The sequence below is a fragment of the Oncorhynchus mykiss genome, chromosome 6, assembly GCF_013265735.2.
Source record: "Oncorhynchus mykiss isolate Arlee chromosome 6, USDA_OmykA_1.1, whole genome shotgun sequence".
Lineage (NCBI taxonomy): Eukaryota > Metazoa > Chordata > Actinopteri > Salmoniformes > Salmonidae > Oncorhynchus > Oncorhynchus mykiss.
In genome coordinates this window covers 23,924,017-23,943,885 of record NC_048570.1, presented here as the reverse complement: position 1 = coordinate 23,943,885, position 19,869 = coordinate 23,924,017, and the positions used below count along the sequence as shown (strand labels likewise).

The 19,869-nt window shown below is 44.5% G+C and overlaps 1 protein-coding gene across 1 annotated transcript; it reads right to left on the bottom strand.

Moving 5' to 3' along the window:
• Window positions 1–2,007: 2,007 nt before the first annotated feature.
• On the bottom strand, window positions 2,008–18,040 carry LOC110525298 (histone-lysine N-methyltransferase SETD1B). The gene is made up of 17 exons (XM_036981737.1): window positions 17,903–18,040; window positions 17,636–17,734; window positions 17,261–17,525; window positions 17,003–17,115; window positions 11,773–12,844; window positions 10,791–11,116; window positions 10,538–10,654; window positions 10,330–10,423; window positions 10,018–10,214; window positions 9,820–9,906; window positions 9,183–9,729; window positions 7,934–9,039; window positions 7,588–7,734; window positions 7,369–7,494; window positions 7,146–7,265; window positions 6,828–6,965; window positions 2,008–3,620 (listed from the first exon to the last, which is right to left on the bottom strand). The coding sequence occupies exons 1-17, from the start codon at window positions 18,038–18,040 to the stop codon at window positions 3,447–3,449; spliced, it is 4,866 nt and encodes a 1,621-aa protein (XP_036837632.1). The 3' UTR covers window positions 2,008–3,446.
• Window positions 18,041–19,869: the final 1,829 nt, after the last annotated feature.

Genomic DNA, 19,869 nt, shown 5'->3' with positions numbered 1-19,869 from the left:
TATGAAGAGTGGTACTCAGTGATATGTTGGATTTGCCCCAAACATAACACTTTGTATTCAGGGCATAAAGTACATTTCTTTGCTATATTTTTTTACAGTTTTACTTTAGTGCTTCATTGCAAACAGGATGCATGTTTTGGAATACAGTGCCTTGCAAAAGTATTCGGCCCCCTTGAACTTTGCGACCTTTTGCCACATTTCAGGCTTCAAACATAAAGATATAAAACTGTATTTTTTTGTGAAGAATCAACAACAAGTGGGACACAATCATGAAGTGGAACGACATTTATTGGATATTTCAAACTTTTTGAACAAATCAAAAACTGAAAAATTGTGCCTGCAAAATTATTCAGCCCCCTTAAGTTAATACTTTGTAGCGCCACCTTTTGCTGCGATTACAGCTCTAAGTCGCTTGGGGTATGTCTCTATCAGTTTTGCACATCGAGAGACTGACATTTTTCCCCATTCCTCCTTGCAAAACAGCTCGAGCTCAGTGAGGTTGGATGGAGAGCATTTGTGAACAGCAGTTTTCAGTTCTTTCCACAGATTCTCAATTGGATTCAGGTCTGGACTTTGACTTGGCCATTCTAACACCTGGATATGTTTATTTTTGAACCATTCCATTGTAGATTTTGCTTTATGTTTTGGATCATTGTCTTGTTGGAAGACAAATCTCCGTCCCAGTCTCAGGTCTTTTGCAGACTCCATCAGGTTTTCTTCCAGAATGGTCCTGTATTTGGCTCCATCCATCTTCCCATCAATTTTAACCATCTTCCCTGTCCCTACTGAAGAAAAGCAGGCCCAAACCATGATGCTGCCACCACCATGTTTGACAGTGGGCATGGTGTGTTCAGCTGTGTTGCTTTTACGCCAAACATAACGTTTTACATTGTTGCCAAAAAGTTCAATTTTGGTTTCATCTGACCAGAGCACCTTCTTCCACATGTTTGGTGTGTCTCCCAGGTGGCTTGTGGCAAACTTTAAACAACACTTTTTATGGATATCTTTAAGAAATGGCTTTCTTCTTGCCACTCTTCCATAAAGGCCAGATTTGTGCAATATACGACTGATTGTTGTCCTATGGACAGAGTCTCCCACCTCAGCTGTAGATCTCTGCAGTTTATCCAGAGTGATCATGGGCCTCTTGGCTGCATCTCTGATCAGTCTTCTCCTTGTATGAGCTGAAAGTTTAGAGGGACGGCCAGGTCTTGGTAGATTTGCAGTGGTCTGATACTCCTTCCATTTCAATATTATCGCTTGCACAGTGCTCCTTGGGATGTTTAAAGCTTGGGAAATCTTTTTGTATCCAAATCCGGCTTTAAACTTCTTCACAACAGTATCTCGGACCTGCCTGGTGTGTTCCTTGTTCTTCATGATGCTCTCTGCGCTTTTAACGGACATCTGAGACTATCACAGTGCAGGTGCATTTATACGGAGACTTGATTACACACAGGTGGATTGCATTTATCATCATTAGTCATTTAGGTCAATATTGGATCATCCAGAGATCCTCACTGAACTTCTGGAGAGAGTTTGCTGCACTGAAAGTAAAGGGGCTGAATAATTTTGCACGCCCAATTTTTCAGTTTTTGATTTGTTAAAAAAGTTTGAAATATCCAATAAATGTCGTTCCACTTCATGATTGTGTCCCACTTGTTGTTGATTCTTCACAAAAAAATACAGTTTTATATCTTTATGTTTGAAGCCTGAAATGTGGCAAAAGGTCGCAAAGTTCAAGGGGGCCGAATACTTTCGCAAGGCACTGTATTATATTTTGTACAGGCTTCCTTCTTTTCACTCTGTCATTTAGGTTAGTATTGTGGAGTAACTACAATGTTGTTGATCCATCCTCAGTCCTATCACAGCCATTAAACTCTGTAACTGTTTTAAGTCGCCATTGGCCTCATGGTGAAATCCCTGAGCGGTTTCCTTCCTCTCCAGCAACTAAGTTAGGAAAGACGCCTGTATCTTTGTAGTGACTGGGTGTATTGATACACCATCCAAAGTGTAATTAATAACTTCACCATGCTCAAAGGGATATTCAATGTCTGCTTTTTTTTGTTTTGTTTTTACCCATCTACCAATAGTTGCCCTTCTTTGCGACACATTGGAAAACCTCCCTGGTGGTTGAATCTGTGTTTGAAATTCACTGCTCGACTGAGGAACCTTACAATTATCTGTATGTGAGAGACGAGGTAGTCATTTGAAAGTTAAACACTATTATTGCACAAAGACTGAGGCCATACAACTTACTATGCGACTTCTTAAGCAAATTTCTACTCCTGGACATATTTAGGCTTGCCATGACAAATGGGTTAAATACTTATCGACTCAAGACATTTCAGCTTTACATTTTTAATACATTTGTAAACATTTCTAAAAACATAATTCCACTTTGACATTATGGGGTATTGTGTGTGGCCGGTGACACAAAATCTCAATGTAATAAATTCAGGCTGTAATGCAAAATAATATGGAAAAAGTCAAGGAGTGTGACAACTTTCCGAAGGCTGTGTATTTGTTTTTGGCTTAGAAAACAACACATGTTTGTGACAATCAAAGTATGATCAAATATGTTGATGTACAATCCAAAGCAACAGAAAAAGAGCAGACATCATCATTAGATTTGAGCCAGCTATGTTATCAATTCTGGTATTAACAAGCAATTTTTAAGTATGACATTAACTCTGTCTTAGCTTCACATTGTCTTATTTGCCTTACTTCTGAAAAAAAAATCATATTTAAGTGGAAGGAAGTAATAAACCACAACATGACTCAATAAGATGCACAATGACAACATGTCAGTTTATTGTATCCTTTCCATGAACTAAAAGTCTTTTTTACACTTTACTTGTTCATTTTGATTCCCCCAATTGCTTTCGTAAACTTTTTTAGTGCATGTAATAAAAATACAACTGCATTGTGACTCCTTCCTCATTCACAGTGTTTGTGTGTGCGAGAGAGAACTTGTGAAAAAGACATAATGAGCCAAATGATTTATAAATATAGTGACCACTCTGCCTAAAACAACCAACCTGAGAGAACAATTACCAAAACAACTTAATAAAATGCTTGACACAAGCTGAATACATCTTCATTAGCTCTCATGAATGAAAACATTTAACTCATCATGTACACATTTGCACAAGAAATCACCTCTACAGGGCAAGGCAACATCATACCCCATCCTGTGTAGTCATTTTAAGGGAGAGGAGAACAGCGCCCACGGTGTGTGTTTTTTCCACAAACTGTTTTAACAATAAATAACTTTTTTTTAAAGGAACTTCAATTGTCTGCCCAAGAGTTGCTGAACATCTTTGAATCTTCAGCTTGCTCCACTCTTCATGAACCTTGGTTGGAAAGGGAGGTCTTATTATTCCTATGTCAGGAACTGTAAGGCAGCAGGACAGTGCTTGAGAGGTGGGATGGAGACAAGGGTTCAGAGTTCAGTTGAGGGAGCCCTGGCAGTTCTCTGCTCCACACAGACAGGGAATCTTCTCATCCTCGATGGGGAACTTGTAATCATACGTGATCTCCTCATTGACACTGATGGACTGCCGGGAGTAGATCACTATCTTCTTCTGGGATTTCACTGTGATTATTTTTGCATAGCAATTAGGCTGAAGAGAGAAAATGTATTACTAAGTCATCAGTGTGATTAGAGTTGCAAAGCTACCGGTAATTTACCATAGTTAAAGTAATATTCAATCATTTTGGTAATTAACAGAAAATATATGGCAATCTATTATAACTTTGGTAATTTATACTTGAATAACTTTTGAAAAATGTAATAATGTGTAGAATTCATTTTTTATATCTATGTCCATATTGTAAATTAGTATGTAGTAGATCTAACATATAGCTAAAGAGAAAATATCCTAATTAATGATAAAAGCATCTAATCAACAATGGCATTATTATCAATGAACTCTGAAACTCTTCCAACTATTGACTTTTTCACAACTGCCAGCAGTTTGACGCCAAAACATTTACAACAAACACATATTGACATAGTAAAATAAATAAGTCTGTAAAAAATATAAAGGATATTTCATGCTGAAAACTTTATATTAAACACCAATGGTATTAACTAAGTTGATGGTAAATATTTAGGATAATGTTTTACAGCACTCATCTTATTTAATCAATTATTTAATTAATTGAACACACAGAGGACCAGAGATAATTAAAATGCACTGAAAAGATTTGGCATGGGTCCTCAGATCCTCAGAAGGTTCTACAGCTGCACCATCGAGAGCATGGTTGTTCACTGCCTGGTATGGCAACTGCTCGGCCTCTGACCGCAAGGCACTACAGAGGGTAGTGTGAATGGCCCAGTACATCATTGGGGCCAAGCTTCCTGCCATCCAGGTCCTCAATACCAGGCGGTGTCAGAGGAAGGCTCTAAAAATGGTCAAAGACTGCAGCCACCCTAGTCATAGACTGTTCTCTCTGCTACCGCACGGCAAGCGGTACCCGGAGCGCTAAGTCTAGGTCCAAGAGGCTTCTAAACAGCTTCTACCCCCAGCCATAAGACTCCAGAACATCTAATCAAATGGCTACCCAGACTATTTGCATTGCCCCCCCCCCCCCCCCCTTTACACCGCTGCTACTCTCTGTTGTTGTTGTCATCTATGCATAGTCACTTCAATAACTCTACCTACATGTACATATTACCTCAACTAACTGGTGCCCCCACACATTGACTCTGTACCGGTACCCCCCTTTATATAGTCTCCACATTGACTCTGTACCGGTACCCCCCTGTATATAGTCTCCACATTGACTCTGTACCGGTACCCCCCTTTATATAGTCTCCACATTGACTCTGTACCGGTACCCCCCTTTATATAGTCTCCACATTGACTCTGTACCGGTACCCCCCTGTATATAGTCTCCACATTGACTCTGTACCGGTACCCCCCTTTATATAGTCTCCACATTGACTCTGTACCGGTACCCCCCTTTATATAGTCTCCACATTGACTCTGTACCGGTACCCCCCTTTATATAGTTTCCACATTGACTCTGTACCGGTACCCCCCTGTATATAGTCTCCACATTGACTCTGTACCGGTACCCCCCTTTATATAGTCTCCACATTGACTCTGTACCGGTACCCCCCTGTATATAGTCTCCACATTGACTCTGTACCGGTACCCCCCTTTATATAGTCTCCACATTGACTCTGTACCGGTACCCCCCTTTATATAGTCTCCACATTGACTCTGTACCGGTACCCCCCTGTATATAGTCTCCACATTGACTCTGTACCGGTACCCCCCTTTATATAGTCTCCACATTGACTCTGTACCGGTACCCCCCTTTATATAGTCTCCACATTGACTCTGTACCGGTACCCCCCTTTATATAGTCTCCACATTGACTCTGTACCGGTACCCCCCTGTATATAGTCTCCACATTGACTCTGTACCGGTACCCCCCTTTATATAGTCTCCACATTGACTCTGTACCGGTACCCCCCTGTATATAGTCTCCACATTGACTCTGTACCGGTACCCCCCTTTATATAGTCTCCACATTGACTCTGTACCGGTACCCCCCTTTATATAGTCTCCACATTGACTCTGTACCGGTACCCCCCTGTATATAGTCTCCACATTGACTCTGTACCGGTACCCCCCTTTATATAGTCTCCACATTGACTCTGTACCGGTACCCCCCTTTATATAGTCTCCACATTGACTCTGTACCGGTACCCCCCTTTATATAGTTTCCACATTGACTCTGTACCGGTACCCCCCTGTATATAGTCTCCACATTGACTCTGTACCGGTACCCCCCTTTATATAGTCTCCACATTGACTCTGTACCGGTACCCCCCTGTATATAGTCTCCACATTGACTCTGTACCGGTACCCCCCTTTATATAGTCTCCACATTGACTCTGTACCGGTACCCCCCTTTATATAGTCTCCACATTGACTCTGTACCGGTACCCCCCTGTATATAGTCTCCACATTGACTCTGTACCGGTACCCCCCTGTATATAGTCTCCACATTGACTCTGTACCGGTACCCCCCTTTATATAGTCTCCACATTGACTCTGTACCGGTACCCCCCTTTATATAGTCTCCACATTGACTCTGTACCGGTACCCCCCTGTATATAGTCTCCACATTGACTCTGTACCGGTACCCCCCTTTATATAGTCTCCACATTGACTCTGTACCGGTACCCCCCTTTATATAGTCTCCACATTGACTCTGTACCGGTACCCCCCTGTATATAGTCTCCACATTGACTCTGTACCGGTACCCCCCTGTATATAGTCTCCACATTGACTCTGTACCGGTACCCCCCTTTATATAGTCTCCACATTGACTCTGTACTGGTACCCCCCTTTATATAGTCTCGCTATTGTTGTTTTACCGCTGCTCTTTAATTACTTGCTACTTTTATTTCTTATTCTTATCCGTATTCTGGGAAACTGCATTGTTGGTTGGGGGCTCGTAAGTAAGCAGCATTTCACTGTAAGGTCTACACCTGTTCGATTCGGTGCATATGACTAATACAATTTGATTTGATTTGAATTAGACACCTGTAATAATCTGAAGTACCCAAAAAGGGTCACTAGGTGTCTTGTGCTAGATTGAAAGATGCCCACAAAAATCTGGTATTTTACTGGTAAACTTTGAATGTTTCCAGTAATATACCCGCCATTTGCAACCCCTATGTGTGATAGTCTGACCATTGTATCTGTTTACAAAATGTTTCATAAATGATCAGTACTATAAATCAAACCATTTACAACACATAATAGTTCTGAAATGCAAAACATTTCCATAGACCATAAACCACTCACATTGCAGCTGTGGTTGATAAATCTGGCCAAGTTCCCATATTTAGTGGCATCGATGATGGTATCCTGATCGACCCGGAACAGGTAGCTGCTCCCAATCCCCTCATCTTCATAGCGCTTCTCCCGCATATCTGCAATCACCTGAGGAGAGGGGTGGCGTGTCCATTCACACAAGTCACTCAGTTCAGAATTAGCTCTAGATGAAATGTACATGTAAATGAATATGTATCAAAATGTTACACCAGTCTGCTGTGCCCCTTACTTCATGTCCCTTATTGTCCTACCTATTTACTGGGTACTGTGGCCCAGTCTGTGTCTCACCTGTCTGATGCACTGGCCCACATACTCAATCACCATCTCATCTGCTGCTATGGGCTCCAGGGCAAACAGGCCCCAGTCATGGATGTGACTGCGGCAGAAACGAATCCTCTTCTTGCGGAACTGAAACACAGGAATATCGTCTGTGACTAAAGCCTCATGTCGTCTGCAGAGAGATACACTGAACTGTACTGTCTGTCTGGGCACAGATGAGTGGTTGACTGACCTTAAGCTGGTTAAACCTGAGCAGGTCACTGTCACAGCTGAAGGAGGAGAGCAGACGGCGTTGTTCAGACCTGAACTCAGACCCAGACCGCAGGGAAGGGTGCGGCTGGCCTGAAAGACCTACCCCCTGCAGAAATTAAATATTGTCCATTATCAAAGCAGTCAATTATCAGGTATGGCATACATTAACATGGGGTAAGAGCTGTTCCTCTCTGAATACCTGGGTGTCTGCAGAGGGCTGGTCTGTATTCAAACACGTGCTGTTGAGGTATTTTATTTTGTCATTCTTGCTGATTTTGTAAAAGCCCTCGCTGCGGGCAGATCCTGTCACATGGTCCCACATCCAATCATTGAGCTCCTTCCTCTTCTCCGTCAAGACTCTGGTGAGTGCAAAGGGGTCAAGGGAACTAGACAATAATTCACTGATGTATAGAGGAATATGTATGCAATTCTTAATTAATTTCAATTTGCAACACTTAGTCTATAAGAAATTATTTCTAAAACATACACAATAACAGTTGAGATCCCATTAGTGTATCAGTGTCCAGTGACAGTATGGTAATAACAGCTCTGTAGTAAAGGATATGAGGGTGGGGGACCCATAGAGTGTCACTGAGCCAGCTGAAGCCATTGTCCTGCTGTAGCAGCCTGTCATAGGTGACCTGCAGCAGCTTGGAATCCTCCTCATCCAGGCCCTCCTTCCAGACACTGTGGAGGACAGTCATCTCCTCACTTCGTGACCGACGACAGGGACTGGCCGAGAAGACAGAGGGCATGGCTCTCTGCACTGACCTCATCCTTTGCCATCGCCTCATCTTCCGCCTCATCTTCCGCCTCATTCTTGGTTGTACCCTCCTCCAGGAACACTCCTCCATCTCTCTCTGGTTCTCCACATCCGCCAGCCCTGACCAGTTCTCCAGGCCCTGCAGGGGTAACTTCCTCTGGGACCCAGGATTAGGATTAAGCCACACATACCCATGGCCAGAAGTCTCTGCTGATGACTCAGACAGGCTGCTAGGAGAAGAAGCTAAAACAGGTGAGTCTGTAAGCATTTCATCACGGGATAAAGGAGCACCATTTGTCCTCTGTGAAGAGGCCAACATAACGGTGGTATTCCTGTGTGTTCTCTTGGTTGGGATGAAGTCCCTCCCAGGAGTTTGTGGGGTCCTGATGTAAAGGCCGGTGCACAGGGAGGGAAGGGGGAAAGGGTTACAGGGAGTGGGACTAAACCCCGGGCCTCCCTCTGTGAGGCCTGAATCTCTCCCCGGTGTCACTGGCACCCTCCAGGGGGTAAGGGGATTCCATAGACCCCTCTCATCTGTCCCTGGTGTTTTGGGCATGTCCTCGTATGTTGGGTACGAGGCTAAGGCAGGGGGATGAGTGGGGCGGCTCTGGGACAAAGGCTCACTGTCTGTGCGGGAAAAGGAGAGGAGGTGGTCCATAGAGTCCTCCTCACTCTCAAGGAGGGCCTCTGCTCCCCGACCAGGAGTGTGTGGCAGTTCCACCTCCTCCACAGCAGGGGGGGTTGGTTTGCTCTTGAACAGTAGGTCTGAGTCGCTGTCCCCCAGAGAGCCAGTGGGGGTGAGAGGCCGGAGGTTCTCCACGTTATCTGGTGACTCAACGCTCCATTCAGGGCTATCTATCTCCACTGCAAAATCAGGCTCCACCACTGCTGGTAGAGGAAAATAAACACTCTGTTTTGTTGAATCTAATCCCTGTAATTGCTGTCAGGCTTTAAATGCATACATAAGAGTTGTTTGAATGTTATTGAAGAGCACTTTTATTATTATTTACCAATACATGCATGTATTTAAAATCTACCTGGCAGGCCTATGGGTGAGGGGGCCTGGAGATCATGGTGGTGCTCACTGGACAGGAGCTCCATCCCTGGGTCAGGTCGGCTTGTGCAGCTGGTGCGCCCAAAGACATCTCGAGTCAGACAGACTGAGTGCTTCTCCTCCCAAGGCTGATCCCTCAGGACCGGCTCTGACCCATCCAGTAGGTCCAGCTCTGTGCCTGGGGTAAGAGGGGCTGAGGGTGTAGCCGGGGGCTCCAGATCCATCTCCTCCTCATCTGATGACAACACCACACACTCTACCTCCCTGTTGACCTCATCAGCATCTCCATCTGTCTCCTCCTCTTCCTCTGTCTCCTGGTCAGAACTGGAGTCATAGTCTGAGAAGTCTTCACTTTCCTCAAAGGAGGAGTCAGAGGAGTCAGACTCTGAGAGGTATTCACTGTCTTCTGAGGAGTAAGACTCTACCTCTGAGAGGCTTACCCTGGCAACTTCTGGTAAATGAGAAAACAATAATGTGCATTTCAGTATGTGTAACAGATTTATTGAAGTAGATTTATTAAGCAACTATTAAAGCCCCTTAAGACAAAAACTCAAAGCTTCTTAAACATTACCCTCATTTGGAGACTGTAATCCTCTTGTAACTTTAGAGAAGACCACATCTTCATCATCATCTTCATCATCATCTTCATCCTCGTCCACTTCTTCCTCTTTTTGTTCACTGTCATCATTCTCATCCCTCTGCTGAAAAAAATTAAAAATAAACTAGTTAATGCAACTTAAACATATAATTTGATTAAATACATTTGGCATTTCGGTATTGCTGTTGATTGACAGCTGGAAACCTCTGTGCACCTGGCGTTGGGGAACCTTGTCTGCTTCCACAGTATCCTCCTCTTTGTCTCTTGTTGGCTCCCCCTCTTTCTCTCTGCTCTCCTCTTCCCCCTCACTGTCCAGCTCCAGTGGCCTTGCATGTCTTCGCCTCACAGCTGGAATAGTTCCAGTTTTTGGGGACCTGTCCAATGTGTGATTCGTTATATTACTCTCCAGCTCTAAGGGGAAAGAGAAAGAAAGCGTGCTAAGCATTCACAATATTCTCATTGTAAAACCAATTGAAATCATACTGGGGAGTAAATATGTTGCCTTGTCCGAATGCACAGCACTAACCAGCACTCTCATGTGCATCATTAACAGGTGTGTAGGGACACTTTCTTTTGGGGTCCTCTGAGGCAGTCGATTCGTCGGACTCTTTCTTCTTTACCTACACATGAACACAAGTCACGATAATCATGATAATCACCTCCACAGACACAGTCACACTGTACCTTGTTTGAGCTCCTTCATGATACGTTTAGTTGTAGCAGCAGAAGCCTACCTTGAAGGAAGGCAGGTTGGTGGCACCACGCGGGCCAATGTTCTGTCTTAGGGAGTCTCTTGGTTTGGCCCTCACCTCCACTCTACCCTCTCTGGCATTCACAAGACTTACAGCAATCTGAAAAATGACGAAATGAAGAAGCATTATGAACATTATAGCAAAAAAACACAAGTATCAAAACAGATCATTTGCTGTGGTGTAGAAGAGTTCTGTATCTTCAACTATACTGAACTTCAACTAGGTAGTAGCTCACCTTAGCTTTCTGCTCCTGGCCATCCCACCACTCATCAAACGCCCTGAAGGCTACCCCCTCAACCATTTTACGGTTGATGTCTCTCTTCACGATGGACTTAAGCTCCTCCGTAATGACAGCCAGCACCTTTTCCACTGTGGCCTTATGAGGGTCCTCCTGCAGAGGCAGGTAGCCTGGCGGGGGCACAGAGGGGTTGAAGGTGGGCATGAAGGGAGGCAGGGGCCAGGGTTGCCCAGTAAAAGACACTGGCACACTGCCACACCCAGGCAGACCATTCACCTTGTCCATATGCACAGTGTGCAGCGTATTCAAGGGATATGGGTAAACTGGATGTAGGATAGAGGGAGGGGCTGCCATAGTTGGAGGAGGCCCAAGGATAGTGAGGGGGGGAGGAATGTGTGGAGGAAGCAGATGGAATCCTGGAGGTGGGATTGGAATAGAAAGAGGAGCAGAAATGGGATGGATGGAAGGGTGGATTTGAGGGTGAGGGTTGGAGGGAGAGAATCGAATGGGGAGGTTGGAGTGGGTGATTGATGGGGGAGGATTGGAAGAGGGAACTGAAGAGTGAGGATTGTAGGGAGGGATTGGAGCAGGGTGATTGAGAGAGGAGATTGGAAGAGGCTGTCGCAAGGAGGGAATGAAGGAGTTGACTGTGATGCTCCTGGAACAATGGCTTTTGAGATTCGACATTCCAGATTGCCCCGCATTTGAGATGTCCTTGTCTTCCCCTGGCAAATGGAGACCCTGTGAAAGAAATGATAAATTAATAGATTGTAACCCCTCTCCCCAATGTGCAATGCAAGAAATCTGTCCCTAATTCTTTATCTGTGATGTTGTTTGTTAAATCTCGTTAAACATATCAATGTGTTCATACTCTCTATTTTCTCCAATACCTGAGAAAATGATAAGGAATGGAGTGCCCGTCCCATATACTTTTCACTAGAGGTTGACTGATCTGCATGGTCCATCTCTGTTCCTTTACTTCTCTCCCTTTGAGTGAGAGAGAGCGTCCCAGGAGGCCAGGGGGGCTGTGAGGTCCATGTTAGAGAAGGCATCCCTGGAAGGGACTCGTCTCCTTCCCACTCAGGGAGGGAAGTGGGACTGACATCCTCCAGACCATCACTGGTGGTGGGGTGGGTACAGTTCACAGGAGATCCACTACGGGCTGGGGTGTGGTCAGACTCAGGAGAGTACATCGAGACAGGGGAGAATGGGGAAACAGGGCTGTCCTGAGAGTGCACTTCAGCATCCAAACCCCTTTCACCATGTAGAGGGAGGCAGGAACTCTGAGTCTTGCTGAGAAGCATCTCAATGCGTGAGTCCAGGCTGTGGCTCTCTGCCTCTGGGATGAGTCTTCCAGGAGAGTTATTGGGAGGGGAAGGGGGCGGTTCTATAAGGCCCGCATCGGGTCCAGAAGGGGGAGACTGGGGTCTCTCTCTCAGAGGTACCACGTTCATACTTGTGGCACTGGCAGAGCTGTTGCTCAGAGGGAAAGCCTCAGAGGCAGGAGGTAGAGAGGGCACCCTCCAGGACTCCTGTTCAGGAAGGGAGAGGGGAGGCTCTGTGGCAGGGTTATCATCAGCAGAGGGCAGGCGGTTCTGATACCAGAAGACGGAAGATTTGTAGCTGCCGCTAGCAACCTGGGTTTGGGGCTGGAGAGGACGGTGAGGTTGGAGGTGTTTGAGGAGAGAGCTCAGCTCTGAGCTCTGATGGTGGGATCTCATATAAGGTCTCCCTGGTTGACGATAGCAGACATCGCGCCTCAAGCGTCTGTGAGCACCGTATGAGGAGTGTTCACCCTGAGTGACTTGGTGGACTGGGGTGGTGTGCTGGCTAGAGTAGCAAGAGTCCTGAGAGAGGGGGGTCCCAGACAGGCAGGGGGTATGTGGGGTGCCCTGAGAGAGGGGTGTCTGCCCAAAGCTGCCCGGTGTGTCCTGCCAGATACTGGAGTAGGCTGTGTCTAGGGAGAGAGGTGTAGCCACGCTGGTGGGACTGGAAATAGACCTTGTCAATGATGAACTCCCATCAGTCAGTTTTTGCAGAGGTTTGCTGTCCTGAAGATGGAGGAAACAAAACAGAGTGGCTAAAATGAAGCAACGAAGCATCTCACATCGCCTCAGCCGAGTCTACTCACATCACCATAACCAAAAACAACTTAGAGAAGTTGTTTTTGAGCTATTGCTCAAGCTATTGCTCGCCTGAGGTAGAGTATCCCATGATAAGCTGTAGACTACACTATCTACCTAGAGAGTTTTCATCTGTATTGTTCGTAGCTGTTTACATAACACCACAGACTAAGACAGCATTGAATGAGCTGTATTTTGCCATGAGCAAACAAGAAAACGCTCACCCAGAGGTGGCGCTTCTAGTAGCCGGGGACTTTAATGCTGGGAAACTTAAATCCGTTTTACCTCATTTTTATCAGCATGTTAAATGTGCAACCAGAGGGAGAAAAAAAAACTTTGGACCACCTTTACTCCACACACAAAGAGACATACAAAGCTCTTCCTCGCCCCCCATTTGGCAAATCTTACCATAATTCTATCCTCCTGATTCCTGCTTACAAACAAAAATTAAAGCAGGAAGCACCAGTGACTAGATCAAGAAAAATAAGCTACAGGACTGTTTTGCTAGCACAGACTGGAAAATGTTCCGGGATTCCTCCGATGGCATTGAGGAGTACACCAGATCAGTCATTGGCTTCATCAATAAGTGCATCGATGACATCGTCCCCTACGTACATACCCCACCCAACCAGAAGCCATGGATTACAGGCAACATCCGCACTGAGCTAAAGGCTAGAGCTGCCGCTTTCAAGGAGCAGGACTCTAACCCAGAAGCTTATAAGAAATCCCGCTAAGACCTCTGACGAACCATCAAACAGGCAAAGTGTCAAAACAGGACTAAGATCGAATCGTACTACACCGGCACTGACGCTTGTCGGATGTGGCAGGGCTTTCAAACCATTACAGACAACAAAGGGAAACACAGCTGAGAGCTGCCCAGTGACACGAGCTTACCAGATGAGCTAAACTACTTCTATGCTCGCTTCGAGGCAAATAACACTGAAACATGCATGAGAGCACCAGCTGTTCTAGAAGACTGTGTGATCGTGCTCTCCGCAGCCGATGTGAGTAAGACCTTTAAACAGGTCAACATTCACAAGGCTGCAGGGCCAGACGGATTACCAGGACATGTACTGCAAGCATGCGCTGACCAACTGGCAAGTGTCTTTACTGACATTTTCAACCTCTCCCTATTCAAGTCTATAATACCAACATGTTTTAAGCAGACCACCATAGTGCTTGTGCCCAAGAACACTAAGGTAACCTGCCTAAATTACTACCGACCCGTAGCACTCACATCTGGCGCCGACAGAGATGGCCGCCTCGCTTCGCGTTCCTAGGAAACTATGCAGTTTTTAGGTTTTTTTACGTGTTATTTCTTACATTGGTACCCCAGGTCATCTTAGGTTTCATTACATACAGTCGAGAAGAACTACTGAATATAAGAGCAGCGTCAACTCACCATCAGTACGACCAAGAATATGACTTTCGCGAAGCGGATCCTGTGTTCTGCCTTTCACCCAGGACAACGGAATGGATCCCAGCCGGCGACCCCAAAAAACGACTTTGTAAAAGGGGGAAACGAAGCGGTCTTCTGGTCAGGCTCCGGAGACGGGCACATCGCGTGCCACTCCCTAGCATTCTACTCGCCAATGTCCAGTCTCTTGACAACAAGGTTGATGAAATCCGAGCAAGGGTAGCATTCCAGAGGGACATCAGAGACTGTAACGTTCTTTGCTTCACGGAAACATGGCTCACTGGAGAGATGCTATCGGAGTCGGTGCAGCCAGCTGGTTTCTCCACACATCGCGCCGACAGAAACAAACATCTTTCTGGTAAGAAGAGGGGCGGGGGCGTATGCTTCATGGTTAACGAGACGTGGTGTGGTCACAACAACATACAGGAACTCAAGTCCTTCTGTTCACCTGATTTAGAATTACTCACAATCAAATGTCGACCGCATTATCTACCAAGGGAATTCTCTTCGATTATAATCACAGCCATATATATTCCCCCCCAAGCAGACACATCGATGGCTCTGAACAAACTTTATTTGACTCTTTGCAAACTGGAATCCATATATCCTGAGGCTGCATTCATTGTAGCTGGGGATTTTAACAAGGCTAATCTGAAAACAAGACTCCCTAAATTGTATCAGCATATCGATTGCGCAACCAGGGCTGGAAAAACTTTGGATCATTGCTATTCTAACTTCCGCGACACATATAAGGCCCTGCCCCGCTCTCCTTTCGGAAAAGCTGACCACGACTTCATTTTGTTTATCCCTGCCTACAGACAGAAACTAAAACAAGAAGCTCCCGCGCTGAGGTCTGTTCAACGCTGGTCCGACCAATCTGATTCCACATTCCAAGACTGCTTCCATCACGTGGACTGGGATATGTTTCGTATTGCATCAAACAACGACATTGACGAATACGCTGATTCGGTGAGCGAGTTCATTAGAACGTGGGTTGAAGATGTCGTTCCCATAGCAACGATTAAAACATTCCCAAAACAGAAACCGTGGTTTGATGGCAGCATTCGCGTGAAACTGAAAGCGCGACCACTGCTTTTAATCAGGGCAAGGTGACCGGAAACATGACTGAATACAAACAGTGTAGCTATTCCCTCCGCAAGGCAATCAAACAAGCTAAGCGTCAGTATAGAGACAAAGTAGAATCTCAATTCAACGGCTCAGACACAAGAGGTATGTGGCAGGGTCTACAGTCAATCACGGATTACAAAAAGAAAACCAGCCCCGTCACGGACCAGGATGTCTTGCTCCCAGGCAGACTAAATAACTTTTTTGCCCACTTTGAGGACAATACAGTGCCACTGACACGGCCCGCAACCAAAACATGCAGACTCTCCTTCACTGCAGCCGACGTGAGGAAAACATTTAAACGTGTTAACCCTCGCAAGGCTGCAGGCCCAGACGGCATCCCCAGCCGTGCCCTCAGAGCATGCGCAGACCAGCTGGCTGGTGTGTTTACGGACATATTCAATCAATCCCTATCCCAGTCTGTTGTTCCCACATGCTTCAAGAGGGCCACCATTGTTCCTGTTCTCAAGAAAGCTAAGGTAACTGAGCTAAACGACTACCGCCCCGTAGCACTCACTTCCGTCATCATGAAGTGCTTTGAGAGACTAGTCAAGGACCATATCACCCAAATAGGTCCACAGACGATGCAATCTCAACCACACTGCACACTGCCCTAACCCATCTGAACAAGAGGAATACCTATGTGAGAATGCTGTTCATCGACTACAGCTCGGCATTTAGCACCATAGTGCCCTCCAAGCTCGTCATCAAGCTCGAGACCCGGGTCTCGACCCCGCCCTGTGCAACTGGGTACTGGACTTCCTGACGGGCCGCCCCCAGGTGGTGAGGGTAGGCAACAACATCTCCACCCCGCATCTCCACTCAAAAGGTTCTACAGCTGCACCATCGAGAGCATCCTGCCTGACTGGTTGCATCACTGCCTGGTATGGCAACTGCAAGGCAGAGGGTAGTACGAACGGCCCAGTACATCACTGGGGCCAAGCTTCCTGCCATCCAGGACCTCTATACCAAGCAGTGTCAGAGGAAGGCCTTAAAAATTGTCAAAGACTCCAGCCACCCTATTCATAGACTGTTCTCTCTGCTACTGCACGGCAAGCTTCTACTCCCAAGCCATAAGACTCCAGAACATCTAATCAAATGGCTACACAGACTATTTGCATTGCCCCCCCCCCCCCCCCCCCTTTACACCGCTGCTACTCTCTGTTGTTATCATCTATGCATAGTCACTTCAATAACTCTAGCTACATGTACATATTACCTCAATTAACCAGTGCCCCCGCACATTGACTCTGTACCGGTACCCCTCTGTATATAGTCTCGCTATTGTTATTTTACTGCTGCTCTTTAATTACTTGTTAACTTTATTTCTTATTCTTATCTGTATTTTTTTAAACTGCATTGTTGGTTAGGGGCTCATAAGTAAGCATTTCACTGTAAGGACTACACCTGTTGTATTTGGCGCATGTGACTAATACAATTTGATTTGATTTTAATGAGCAGTAATAAACGTAAGATTGAATTCTGTCTGTCAAAGAACTATAAATGGAACACATTAGAACAGTAGAGCAGTAAAACTCTATTACCTGCAATCTCTCAGTTAGGCGTTGGAGGGTGTGCTCATCACTGCCCAGTGGCAATGTCGAAGGGGTGTAGAGTCCACTAACAAGAAGATGGAAGTACCGCATTCTGTTTTTACCTATAAAAGGATTAGAGTCAGATGGATCACTACCCAAAAGCCAATTGAAAATCATAAATCATAATCTATTACCACATTTATTGACATTAGTTATGTATGTGTAATTAAGCCTATTTTCAATGATCAATCAATTATATTAACCTACCCTTTGGATCAAGTTCCACGTGGATAATGTTCCCCATGACAGAGGTGTCATGAAGGTGTTCCACAGTGTCCTTTGCAGCCTTGACTGTGTCGAAGATGACTTTAGCAATTCCTAAATGCTTCTTGTTTTTAGGATTATACAAGATTTCCACTTCCTCAATCTGTCCGTACTTTATGCACATGTCAGTCAAGAAACCCTCCCTTACGTTGTCATTTAACCTGGCAAATGTCACTTCCTTGGGTGGGCCGACATAGTATTCATCAATCTATAAACATTAATCAGATAACAGATTGTCAGTTGGTAAACAATTATTATTATTATTATCCATCTAAGATTGCATTTCACATGATGTCATCACAGAAAATGAGGTGTTACCTTAAATTTGGGGACCAGCAGGTCAGTGTCTCTGAATTTGGTCCAAAGACGACAGATTCTGGGATCCCGGACAGTATCCACAGGAAATGCCCCTAAGTCCTGAACCTGATATAGCATACATCAAGGAGATAAGAACACTCATGTGGGAACAGAAAAAAAGTGTGTTGTCAAAAGAAAGTTTAGGTCAAGGGCAACAGTATCTGTAATAACATTCAACAAGTAGCCTAACACAACTAGATGTAAAAATCGAAAATTAAATTTACTCACTGGCATGTTGAAATGATGCCCATCGTAACGATACACTTTATAAAACCCATTCTTCAACGCAGGGTCTACGATCAACTTGCAGCTCCTCCAGTGCTGAGGATGTTTTTCTCCGTGATTTACCTGATGGTTGATTTCCATTACATTCACCACACCTGAAAACGTAAACAGTAGGTCTATTGAACATACGGCATACGCAATAGCCTATATTTATTTAACAACATGTAAAACAAAAAAACATTGTTCTATGCGACACGATAAAATGCACAAATGTGATGGTAGACTGACTGACTACTCGTTAGAGATTTTATCATCTGGTCCAAGCCATTGAAACACGCCCTGACAGGTGATGGAGAGATGGCGATTCACCTGTAGCTACCAATACAATGTTATTGTAATTCGTGATCTTTTACATGTTTTGCTGGTCTTAAGCACATTTTTATCGCGCTTTTCTTTTAATCGAGAATATGTTGCAATGTTTTTTATTTCTAATTTTCTCTTACCTGCACCGAAAGCTGCCTCCCACGGACCTACATTGTGCACCTGTTGTCATAGCACTTTTTTCCTTCCAGTTTACAGTATTGGGGACTGGGGACGGGAGCCTATTTATGAATCACTCCGCACATTCGATACTTTGAACGGAAGAAAATAATGTCAAGCTTCTGTCAATAAAATAGGCCTTCATTAAAATATAAAAGGTTTACTATATGTAAAGTTATAGAAATATGGAGAGTGTAGGATCTAGACGACGAATTGTTGGAGAAAGTACCTAAATCTACAATCATTCATCAGGTGTTCCCCAAAAAAGAAAGGAAAACAAACACGGTACAGGTCACCCACCTCAGTTACTGATCACTGTGTTTTATTAAATCATTTTTATAAAATATAAATTATTCAATTATTATTGGATTCTACCTACGGTATATGGATTCTACAAACAAGCATTCGAGTATTCGTACATAAATTATCTACTATCTGATTGATGTACATACTTTAGCATTTGATCCACTAGGTGGCATATATATTTAATCTGTTTTGAAAGGGTGGAACAGACAGCCATAATACTAAAGGGTCTGTTTCCATGACCCATATTAAAACATTTCCATTTGTTCACTCTCCTGCAAAAGGTTGATTTTGTTCTGGAGCTAATGAACAAGGGCTTTCCAGGTTATTTTGATTGTATCTCTTCTGGCTTTCATGTGTTCCTTGACAGGGTTGGTGAGTAACGGATTACATGTCATCTGTTACAAGTAAGGGATTACAAAAACCGATAACTGTAATCCGTTACGTTACCAGCAAAAGTATTGTAATCAGATTACAGATACTTTTGAAAAACTAGATGATTACTTGAGGATTATTTTTAAATTCAGAAAGGATGTTTGTGAAAAAAAAATCTTGGACACCTGTTTTCTCAATGACATTCAAATCAACATTGAAAAAGGCGCAAATGTAAGTTTGTTCCACCTGAGCGAGTCTGACCACAAGTCAGAGACCACTATGATGACACACCAAATGTGTTTTATGGATCGAGGGAAAAGAGCAGGAATAGGCTTTTGTAGGCTACAGTCCAAGCTATGTCTTCCAATGGTGCGACTGCTGTCGGCATCCAAATGTATCCAATTTGACAAAAAATTTAGCTTGGGGGTATCAGGATGACAGCAATAGTGTAGTCTACTGTGATATGGATATCACGTGTTATTGATATCTACATAGCGCATTGATGTGATCTGTTGCTCTCTGTGGTTGTTGTGGATAGCTGTTCACAAATCTAAAAGTGTATTTGAACACACTACTGCTTATCAATCATTGTTTTTGAAACCAGTAGACAGCCAGTGAAAATGCATTCTTGCAACAGCCACGTCGTGCGGATCCCAGCCTGTGGAATAAAAGTGGGGCTTTTATTGTTCAATCTAATTCATGCTTATAAAAAAAATCCAAGGTCTAATGGAAAAACTCACACACTTTTGATA